The 11,412-nt window shown below is 48.7% G+C and overlaps 1 protein-coding gene across 1 annotated transcript; it reads left to right on the top strand.

Annotated features, from left to right (window-relative positions):
• Positions 1-7,671: 7,671 nt before the first annotated feature.
• LOC124702119 lies at positions 7,672-10,470 on the top strand. The gene is made up of 3 exons (XM_047234219.1): positions 7,672-7,856; positions 7,968-9,765; positions 9,855-10,470. The coding sequence occupies exon 2, from the start codon at positions 8,139-8,141 to the stop codon at positions 9,750-9,752; it is 1,614 nt and encodes a 537-aa protein (XP_047090175.1). The 5' UTR covers positions 7,672-7,856; positions 7,968-8,138; the 3' UTR covers positions 9,753-9,765; positions 9,855-10,470.
• Positions 10,471-11,412: the final 942 nt, after the last annotated feature.

The following is an 11,412-nucleotide window of genomic DNA, read 5'->3' as shown; positions in this document are numbered from 1 at the left end:
ATTGCCCTTTTGCTGATTTTCTCAAAAATGCGAAAGGATGCTTTTTTATTTCACAAAATTCAGCACGGATTGAGGATCTACTACTCCGTATAATAATTTAGTACATGCTTTATCCTCTGCCATATGCAATTACTCAATGTGCGATATCTACTTTAAAGATCTAAGCATACATCTTACTGTTTATGTATAGCTTCAGGTACATCAGGTTGGTACTGGTATTGGTTTTAAAACGCAAACACCTTTCCTATACTATGCAGATGACACTCTTTGTCATCCTACAGGCTAACGTGCAGCAGCTTAGTCATCTTCACCAACTTCTTTAAGTTTTTGTGATATCTATAGCTTTTGAGTTAATTGCTCAAAGTCTAAACTCATTCTTATCAATATTGTTGAGGACAGAATTGCACTCTTTACTGATGTTTCACACTGTAAGAGAGGGAGTCTGCCTTTCACTTACTTGGGTTGCCTTTAAGCACAACCAAACTAAGGAAAGAATTTTTTCTGCCTTTAATTCAAATTGTGTAGAGAAGACTGCCAGCTTGTGCTATGTACCTCAATTATGGTACCAAGCTTAGAATGGTCAACTCAGTCTTTTCTTCAGTGCCAATTCTATCTTTGCTCCATGAAGTGAGGTGGATAATAACTGAGGTGGATAAATATAGAGAAGACACAGTTTCTGGAGAGACAAATATTTACATAAGAAAAACCCTCCTCTGGCAGCATGGGATCTAGTTTGCAGACCACAGGATCAAGGAGGGTTGAGTATTTTGAATCACTTGTCTACTAATGGAGCACCTACATAAATTCTTCAATAAAGCTAATTTTCCTTGGGTTAAGATGTCATGGGAATTATACCATTTCACCTCCTTACCTCCTGCTAGATCAAGAGAGGTCTCATTTTGGTGGAGAGACTACTTAAAGATGCTACCATCTTTCAATGATGTGGCCAGTGTAATGTCATCCAAGGAAATTCTATTTTATTATGGGAAGATAAATGGCCAGCTTTACCACTCAAGGACACTTGGCCACATCTTTATTCCTTTTGCAAGGATGAAGGAATTTATATCAAGTACTACTTGTGCCAGAGGCTTTTGTTCTCTTTTATTTACGCCTCTCTGAGGAAGTATTGCCGCAGTTCCATCTTTTACAAGCTTTAATTCTTGATCTTGAGACAGCTATGGGAGACCCGGGTGGATCTGCGTTGGTCTTCCACCGCTTTTCCTACTCAGGGGCGGATTGGGTGGGTTTTGAAATTTTTAGATCTAAGACGAAATCTTCCTTGGAAAGCTCCAGCAGCTCAGATCAGACTCGTGCAATTGCGTCCAGCTCAGCGGCGGTCGTAGCTGCACTACTTACATGATCTCTAGATCTTTATAACGTTGCAATGTCTAAAACCATGTAAATGATTATTTAGTAACCATGTGCTAATCATCCTCTGCTAATTGCAACTGGTGCAATAAATTTGTTCCCGTTCAAAATGTAGCAGCATGAAACCCTCATCAGGAAAAGAACCAAACTTAACAATCGATGATATATGTCAACACGAGGTGGATGATACCTTCGATCCGGATTACGGATTGTAGTATGGTAAGTTTTTTTCCTAGAAGATCTAGGTTTAATCGAACCTTGGGAAGCACTCCTAAATGGTTATGAAGGAAACGTCTAAAAGATTTGCTAGTGTATTTTATCTTTAGTTTACCAGACCTATCTAGTTTACTTTTAAGGGTTTGTGTTCAATGATGGAAATAGGCCAGGGTTAAGATTTCACCTGCAGCTATGCATACATATATAAATAAATATTATATGTATAACAAATAAAATAGAGATAAGAGATTTGTGAGTAGTACATCCGTAAATACCCTTGTCCCTAAGCCAGAGGTGACAAGAGCCTAATGGTCCAACCATTGTCCACATAGCCGCAAGCAACAACAATTTTTAAATAAATACAGACCAAAGCCTTAAGCTAGATGATTGTGTTATGATCCCGAATGAATCACTAAACATGTACTGTTACTTTCTCCTTTCTGTCAATGAGGTTTTGTGGTAGCACACCGTTCTCCACTCATCCCACCACTTTCCTTGATTGACACGAATGATATGGGTACCTTCAGATCATCAAGATGAGGCAAAGAGATAAGGATACAAGATCGCAAAACTCATATTCAATCCTTACACATAACATAAGATTAGATGCACATAAACGCTGCGAGGATTCACCCCAACCCGCAGTCCGTGAGGACTACTCACACATAATATCAAGATCAAATACAAATATAGAAATTATTGTGCAAAATACTTAGATTGAAATCACAATATTCTCACAATGGTCATCAATTCTCAAGGAGATCTCTATTACAATGGTGATGGCTATGGCTATGGAGGATATGGGAGATGAAATGGATGAGCTATGGTGATGGATCTCCTTCGGTGCATTATAGATGGATCTGGTGGATGGCGGCTCTGTTTGGCGACGAATGACTCTCCTTTTAGCGTCGGTCCCTTCACGACTTTTATAGTGTTTGATCTCGGGAATGCAGCTGCAGGTGGTACGGGATGGTACGATCGGGGATTGCCCATACCGATGCCCGTTAAAGCCCCTGGAACCGCCTTTCCGAGCGTAGTTAACTTTGCCATGCTCCTGACGTGATTTTCTACAGTAATTGCAGGTCCATTTGCCATTATGACGTGATATCCTGTACAGCATCCAAAAATTAAAGAGATTGCATATCTTTGCATTGATTAGGCATTAGTGGCAAGTTGAGAGGTAAACTTAGTCAATTTTTTGACTTAGCTAGCGGTTTAAACGCGAAAAATATGGCGTATTTCACAGCCATCAGTAAGATTCCACGTGTATGCGTGTGTTCTCCCTTGCCGCAACACTATTAAGTAGCACACCTTTGCTACTTAGATTTTTCTCAATTATTTTGTAAAATACAGAAAAACAATAATAGATGGTTATGGGAATTATGAACTGTCGTGGCATTAGTTCTTAGGGGAGAGGTAGTGTGTCAATAGGTGCCCCTATCACCCTATGACCTGTTTAACCTTGCTCTCGTTCCTCCCCCACCTCCTTCCGCTAGGTTTTCCCAAATCAAGGTCCGGTCGGCCCCTCGCCTCTCCTCCTCGGCGGTCACCGGCGGCGAGTGGGCGAGGGTCCCCTCTTTGTACAAATGTAGCAGTAGTTAGGTTGTTTTCTGTAAGTTTGGGCTCTATGATCGTAGTCTGGAGTGCTCTGGCGGCTCCTCTGAGCCAAGTCCGGCGACCTAGGGCGGTGGTCTTCCTACTTGTGTTGCTCCTCTGGATGGAGACGGGGGCGGGGATGGACTGCACCATCGGCATCTTCGTTATCAATAAGGTTCTCGGGTTATAATCTCAGGGAATTAGCCCTACCTCTTTGCTCATCTGCAGGCCCCCATGGTGGAGGAAGAAAGATGGGAAAGGAGGCCTTTGACACTGCGTGTGGGAGCTCACCATTGGCGGCCTCAGGCCGCTATTCCGTTGATTATCATAGCCGAAGGGCGGCTACTCCGAGTTGGCATTCGTCAACTCTTCTTCAACCTCCAGGCCAGAGCGCCATTAGTGATGCCCTCCTGCATCTTCAGTGCGACGGTCCACATCAACTATGACCCAAGCGGTTCCGTCCCCAACGTCGGAGATGATGGTCACGCTTTGAGGCTAAGATCTGAGCCCGGTGGAGAAGGACCGGATGACGTTTTACTTTTTAGATCTAGGTTATTTTTTGCAATTCTGAAGGACTTGTTTGTAATTTCTTTGTACTGTGAGATCCTCCTTATATGTAATCCCATTGATATAATATAAGCAGTGTCTCCAGGTCCTTCGGGACCTCTCTCTGTTCAAAAAAATAAATAGGTGCCCCCTAGATGTGCTTATGGAGATAGAATGTGCGTGCTTGCGTACATAGAGTTTAGTTTATATGTGTATTTGTGGACGCTGTGCTTTTTAAAAGATAGGGAGAAAACTAAAAGAAGTTGCACCGTAATTTGTGAGAATCACGGTTGTTTAACACTGAGGTTGTGTTTGGTGGTTTGTCTCCGTGAACAATAATGTGGCAAAAATAGCACTCCCTCTGTCCTATTATTATTGCTATCGTATAGTTTTATTTTAAATTGAAACTATAACCAGACTCAGGAATTATGAAACGGGGGAGTAAGTATATGTGTCTTTGACAAAAAAAAAATATAGCGATAACTTCGGTACGGACCAAGGACGATAATCTAGTATCGCGGAAGAGGTGGTCAACTTTTCAGGGCTGTTGGCTGGGTCGGGTCCTGTAAAACGGCGAAGGGACTCTGAGAATGGTGTAGGCCCCGCGCGCGGTCCTGGTGATTGGCGCGCTTGCTTCTCGATCGGCCGGCTAGTTTCCCTCCCTCCCCCGGTTTCGCTCCAAGCGCAGATCGAGCACTCCCGTGTCATGTAGTAGACGGCAGACCGCCCCTCTGATCACCCCACCGGCCGGCCACGGCCAGCTAGTTCCGCAGTCGCGGCAAACTAATGGTTACCTCCTGGCGAGTCCGTAGTGGCACCGGCCGGGCCGATAGTATATTCCGCCGCGTCGTCAGCAACCTGGATCATCCACTTTTACCATATGACGAGGAAGCGTACACAGCGTTAACGATGCCGTCGAGCAAGCGATGATCACTTGCGCCCTCTCTCAGATACGCCCTCTTCCGTCGCCGTGGACTTTGGAGACAAGAGGCACTCCTCCCAAATTTTAGTTTGGACGACGTCGACTTATCATCACGGAATAAAATAAAATACATGGGCGTCGCGGATCCCACCGGCCCCTTCTCTATTCTCGCCCCCCACCACCACGTCGCTCACGCCAGCGAAGCCCGGCCGCTAGAAATCCCTCGTACGCCGTGGAGAAGAGGTGTGGATGAGGAGAAATGTCGCCGCTGCTCCTGCACGCACGCGCGGCAACGTACTTGTGCTTCCCAGAGACTCCTCGCCCAGGGGACAAGCGCGCGCGGCGGCGTGACGTACGTGAATGGCGAATCGATCCCCCATCAGACTCGACGCGCGCGCGCGCGCCATATGTATGCATGGACACAAGAGCGGTGGGCATGCAGCACTAGCCGCGTATGCCGGCACCGCGTGGGCTACCGCCGGGCGAGATGGCGCCGCGCGCATGATAGATACGTACATGGTATATATCATGGCGTATATCGCGACGTCGACGTCTCACGCGCCCAAGGCCACTGCATTCATCGGTGTCGCAGCGCCAATGTTTACGTGTCACCAAGCGAGCGAGCGATCATTTTCAAAGGGTCCGCGTGGCTCCGTGCGCGCGTGGTTGCGCTTGGCCATAATAGGGTTGCCGCTTCCCCAACCTTCATTCGGTCCGTCGTCGCCGGGTCCATGGAAATGGGAGGAGGCAGAGCCGGTCTCCGCGCAAGCTCTCGCCGTTGTAGGGACGTCGGAGTTGTTGGCGGTGGCACCGCGACGGCCTTCTCTTTCTCTCCCCGACGACGTACCAATGCCGGCGGCCGCGAGGAGAGGGCGGAGGTGGGGGGGAGGGGAGGAGAGTTTTTAGGGTTCGCTCTGGTCGCTGACATGGGTATACCATACCGGGTACTCAGTATTACTATCCCTAGTGCAAAGTCCATAAAGAAATAGGCGAAGGCCCATGAAGAAACCGACATGAAGTCGAAGCCTAGTTCGTATGTAAATAGAAAAGTTAGACCCATATCAGGTGTACCGACATATGTTATGTAATTAAACCCGAGATAGACTCTGAGACCTCGTCTACTATATAAGGGCTAGGAGCAGCCATCGTTTACAACTCGCAACACCATGTAACCCTAGATCTCGATATACAATCTCATGTACTTTCCCTTGATCATACTTTTCGTCCTACCTAATTTAGCTGACTGGTCTCTATTGATTCGCCAACGTTCTCCTTCCGTGAAACTCAAATCCACGCCAACGTTCTCCTTTCTTGAAAATCAAATCCATCATCATAGACATTGATAAGATTACCCCTTATCAGTCACCGCGAAATGTTTTTGGATATACAATGCTACCTACCCGATCGTGTTAACTTTGCGGAACTGCTAGCAGCCCTGCTCCTAGGGTGGTATGTTTGGTATCTGAATGCAGTAGAGACAATTTAGGAGGGCAAAGACATAATTTCCATCATAACAAACTCTTTAATTCTACTCCCTCCATTCCGATGAATAATACACTCGTATTTTACATTTTTGCGTTAACTACGAATTATTTTAAATATATAAAATTGTTAAGTGTAAGATTCACATTAAACAGAAAGTATATTTCAATAAGAATCTAACTATACTAATTATGTATAATATAATTAAGATTTGTTGCTATATTTTTACGGTCAAAGCCGTCTTATTCGTGGAAAGGGAGCAGTAATAAGGATGCTTTTTTTTTGCACAAAGAAGGGGCCTAGAAGACCCCAGAAGAACCTCAATTACCATAAGTGGTGGGTACAGATTTACAAGCCAGCCCTTTTACATCACTCGCCCTAAAGAACCAAATATTTGAAGGTAAGACCAGCCATCTTACAGAAAACACCCTAGGACTAAAGATGAAAACGCAATCGAGTCTCTGGACGTCACCACCACGAGTCGCCGACGTCCTCCAAGCGTTGCCGCCGAGAAACAGGGCATGCCCGAACGCCCAAGTCCGGCAAGGATCCGTCGCTGCTGGACGCCTTGGAGCTGCCGGGGACGCACCACTTGGCAGCAGCAAAGCGCCGAGCTCCAGCAGGAAGGAAGTTGCAGGGCCTCCAGATCGAAGGTTGTTGATTCGAGGCCGCCATGCCGGCCATGGATAGCAGAGGCCAGAAGACCTCTAGCTGTGAATCTCCATAAGAAGAAGAACCATCGCCACCGCCACTCCGCCAATCTGCAAAGGACCGAACCATCAAGGATTGCTCCGCCCTTTCCACCACCATGGTGGCCAGGAAGAGCAAAATCCAGGATGGATCTATCCAGATCGGGAGAGAAAGCAGAGAGGATTATTGAAGGGATCGTGGAAGCTTCGCCGCCCTCCGCCTCCGGCTCCAGCCATTGGAGCGCCGCGACGAGCAGCCAGCCGGCCACCGGCCACCAGCCTTCCATCTTCACCGTGACCATATCCCCATGGGCATAAAGCCAGACTCCACATGGGTAAAGTAGCTAGATCTACACCTAATACTAAGCCTATCTAATCTGGCGCTCATCCTTGACCATCTCCGGCTGGCTAATCCGGCGCAGAAGGCCTCGGAGCGGCCCGACCGACGAGAGGCGACTCTCAACTACTGTAGTTGGTCGAGAGGAGGAAGGGGGGAAAATGGATGCGTGGTCTCCTTTTGTTTTTATCCTAAAGGCCCGGAAGCGTGAAAAAACAAAGGAAAGGAATGGAGGTCGTCTGCTGCATCTCCAGAGAGAAAGGAGAGGAGGAGGCACCGATCCACACCACCGCTTTCCGTCGACAAATTACGCAGCGTGCCACTGCCTGCCTCTCCCCGTCTATCTATCTGTCTGGGTCTTCCCGATCCAATCCTTGGCACCCAGCAGCCGTCACCGTCAAGTAACGGCCCCTCCCCTCGTCCCGGCTGCTTCTGGGGGAGGCCGCCTCCGCCCCCCGCCCCGGTCTGCCCTGCGCCCCCACCCTCGCCTTTAACTCCCCACCTCCTCCGTTACCGTCTCCCCCCTTCCCACCTCCCCCACCCGCCCGCTGCTCATCTCCAATTCCATTTGATTTCGATTGATTGATTGATTGCAACTCCGCTGCTCCAATCTCCGAGGAGGAAGAGTTTCAGGCCTTCTTCGGTTCCCGGCGTTGTTGTTTCTGATTTGAGAGTCGCGGAATCCTTGGATTTCCTGGAGGTACGTGGTGCCTTCCCTGGAGCCGGATCTCTGGTGTCCCTGTGAAAAATTGTTGTGATTTCTCGTCAGATTCGGGTTTTTGGATGCGAGATTGACGCGTGTGATTTGCAGGAACAACGAAACCCTACTTCCCCGGGCCGTGGGATGGACGCGGGTGAGGTGTGAATCCTCGTCCTCTACTGATGCTCGTGGAGAGATTCGGGGGAGTGGAGCGCGCGGTGAGGAGGCGGTGGAGGCGCAAGCGCCGAAGGGTTGGGCACCACCGCGTACACGGACCACGCCATGGGGGAGTCGCTGCTCACCGCGCTCTCCATGGACACCCACCCGCACCAGGGCCCCTCCACCTTCCTCTCCATGGACACCGCCGCCCACGACGACTTCGACCTCTTCCTCCCGCCGCCAGGCCCCTTCCAGCGCTGCCTCCACGCCGCGGCTGCCGCCGCCCCCCCTGACATCAACCTCCCGCTCGACGCCGACCCCTCCCCTCCCCCGCCGCCTCTCTACGAATCCAACGTCGACATGCTAGACGTCGGCCTCGGCTGCCCGCAGCTCTACGACTCCGACTCGCCTGCCCCTGCCCCTGCCGCCCCGGCGCCCTCCGTCCCGGCCTCCACCACCACCACCGTCCACGTGTCCCACACCAAGAGCTCCGGCTCCAGCGCCGCGCGCAAGTGCGTCAAGCGCAACGACAGCATCTGGGGCGCATGGTTCTTCTTCACCCACTACTTCAAGCCCGTCATGTCGGCCGATAAGGGTGCCAACAAGTCCAAGGCCGCTGCCACCACCTCTACCGGCAACGGTAACAATACTAATGCCACCATGGATGCCTTCCTGGTGCAGCACGACATGGAGAACATGTACATGTGGGTGTTCAAGGAGCGCCCCGAGAACGCACTGGGCAAGATGCAGCTCAGGAGCTTCATGAACGGCCACTCGCGCCTCGGGGAGCCGCAGTTCCCTTTCAGCGCCGAGAAAGGGTTCGTGCGATCGCACAGGATGCAGCGCAAGCATTACCGTGGCCTGTCGAACCCGCAGTGCCTTCACGGGGTTGAGATCGCGCAGACGCCCAACCTGGTCGGTGTTCCCGAGGCCGATCTGAAGAGGTGGTTCGAGCTCACTGGGAGGGATGCCAACTTCTCCATCCCCACCGAGGCGGGTGATTTCGAGACGTGGAGGAATCTGCCGACCGCGGAGTTTGAGCTCGACAGGCCTTCAACTGCTGCTCCGGCAAAGAGCACCTCGCTTGCCCATCACAAGAAGTTGCTCAACGGTTCTGGCCTTAACCTGTCGTCAACACATGCATCCAAGCATGGGTTAGGGGATGGTCTGGACATCTCCGCTATGTGCCACAAGCGCAGGAAGGACTCCTCCCCCTCTGCCATGGAGGAGGATTGCAGCAACTCAAATTCAGACAAGGTTCAGGACATGGATGTAAGCCACACTTTCGAGCCATCGTGGATGAATGACTTCAGTGGCGTGATGCGCCATGCTTCTGGCCCAGTAACTGCCGCAAAAACAATATATGAAGATATCAAGGGATACCTGATCATCATTAGCCTGCCATTTGCTGATATGGAAAAGGTGAAGGTTACCTGGAAGAATACTCTTACAGGTGGCATCGTTAAGGTATCATGTACCAGTGTTGGCCGGATGCCATTCTTGAAGCGACATGACCGGACCTTCAAGCTGGCAGATCCTTCACCTGAGCATTGTCCACCTGGGGAGTTTGTCCGGGAAATTCCATTGCCTACCCGGATCCCAGAAGATGCTACTTTGGAAGCATACTGTGATGGAACAGGAACAGGCCTAGAGATTATTGTCCCTAAACACCGTGTTGGTCCTGAAGAACATGAAGTCCATGTGTCTCTGAGGCCTCCCTCTTCCTGGTGCCAATGAAAACATGTTCAAGGTGTGTGATACATGTCAATGTAGTAGTTAGAACATGTCCATTATTGTCTGCTGCTATTGACTGATCTTTACTCTCTGCTAACCCTCTAGTTTGCGGGAAGATAAGGTGTGCCTACCATACAGCAAGTGCAGCTCAGTTTTGCTAAATACTCCTAATTGGTTGAAGCATTCTGGTAGTAGGTTGAGCATGCTACAGGACATAAGGAAACATATCTGGATTGCTTTGGTCTATGATTCTGGGGAGTACCTTATGTATTATCTTTAGCTTTTGTCGGAGTTTGCTTCGTATGAAAGGTTTGCCGCCTGCTCAATGTGCTTCAGATATGTGCATTACTTCTTCTCGTAGTCTAGTGAGCAGCCTGCTTGTTCTACAGAAATGACTCATGGAGAACTGTACAGGCATCAATAGTCAATTTTCATAGGTTGTTGAGGAGTTTGGTTTGTGGGCATTCTTGGAAATATCTGTCTCGTCTATTTGATGGGAAGTAGGAAAGGAGTGCATGTAATTGGTATTAGAATTTGTCGATGTTTTGTGAAAGGATTGCATGTAAGTGCTTCTAGGATCTGTCGATGTTTTGTGGAAACTAGTGGTCTGTTTAGCATTGGAACGCCTTCCAGGAATTGTTGGGAGGCGAGAGTGCAATTGATTGAAAAGATGTCAATGTAAAACTATCTGTTATCAATATAGATCAGTTTTTATCGGTTATGGGCACTGTTGTGGTTTTATCTTCAATATTCATATGCTTCAGTTATTGTCTAACACCATCCAGTATTATATTGTTAGTTCAAAATCAAGTGAAAATTCACCCTGGAGATAGTGCTGTATCGCGGGAGTTATTTTTGCATTGGTTTGCCTTGTTGAATGTAAATTTCCAGTGCCCCATGTTTCACGCAACACCTTGGGCTTGAGCTATCCAAAATAATTACTAGCACATTGGTTTCCGTTGTTGGCCTGAAAATGACAGTTGTTTTGCTATTTCAGTTCACCCCTGTGGCGGGGCTAGAACCTGCCAGCTCTGCTCATCCTGTGCCTCATCTATTCACCCACATCACTGTCATCTTATCTTGCAAGTTGGTATGATTTTCCCTGCGAGGGGATCCAGATTCATGACTGATTGGTCGTAAATGACATAGACAGCCAGCAAAGGTTTTTCGTTTCCGGTCAAGTTGCATTTTTATTTTGCGATGCCGTCTAGCTCTGTTGCTACACCAGAGATGCACTGCATATGGATATGACTGAAGAAAATGCGCTGTTTGTTCCTCTAATGGGACCTGAGGATCTTACGCATCGCCACTTGCGATTAATAAGTATACTGTTAGCCATTACCATTTGTTAATTCGATAACGGTTGACCAATCGGATGATTTGTTGCGATGTGGCAACTTGACGTCATCGTTTTCTTTTATCTTTTGTGTCGCTGTTGATCGGAGGTATGTATGTGTGTCCCCTGATATCTGCATGTCGCCGTTTCGATAAGCCGGCGAAGAACAAGCTAAAGCGGCCTTTGCTACTCTCAAGAGACGCTTTATAAGGTGCAGCGTTGGTCCCTGCCTAACTTGGTGGAGAAGAATGGGGGCTCCAGGACCTGGAGCATTTGATAAGCTTTCAGACCGTTGAGTGCATATTTCGCAACTGGGCTCCCTTATAA

Source organism: Lolium rigidum, chromosome 3, assembly GCF_022539505.1.
Source record: "Lolium rigidum isolate FL_2022 chromosome 3, APGP_CSIRO_Lrig_0.1, whole genome shotgun sequence".
NCBI classification, from domain to species: Eukaryota; Viridiplantae; Streptophyta; class Magnoliopsida; order Poales; family Poaceae; genus Lolium; species Lolium rigidum.
Note: the sequence above shows the minus strand (reverse complement) of the source record. Positions and strands in the feature narration are given on the sequence as shown.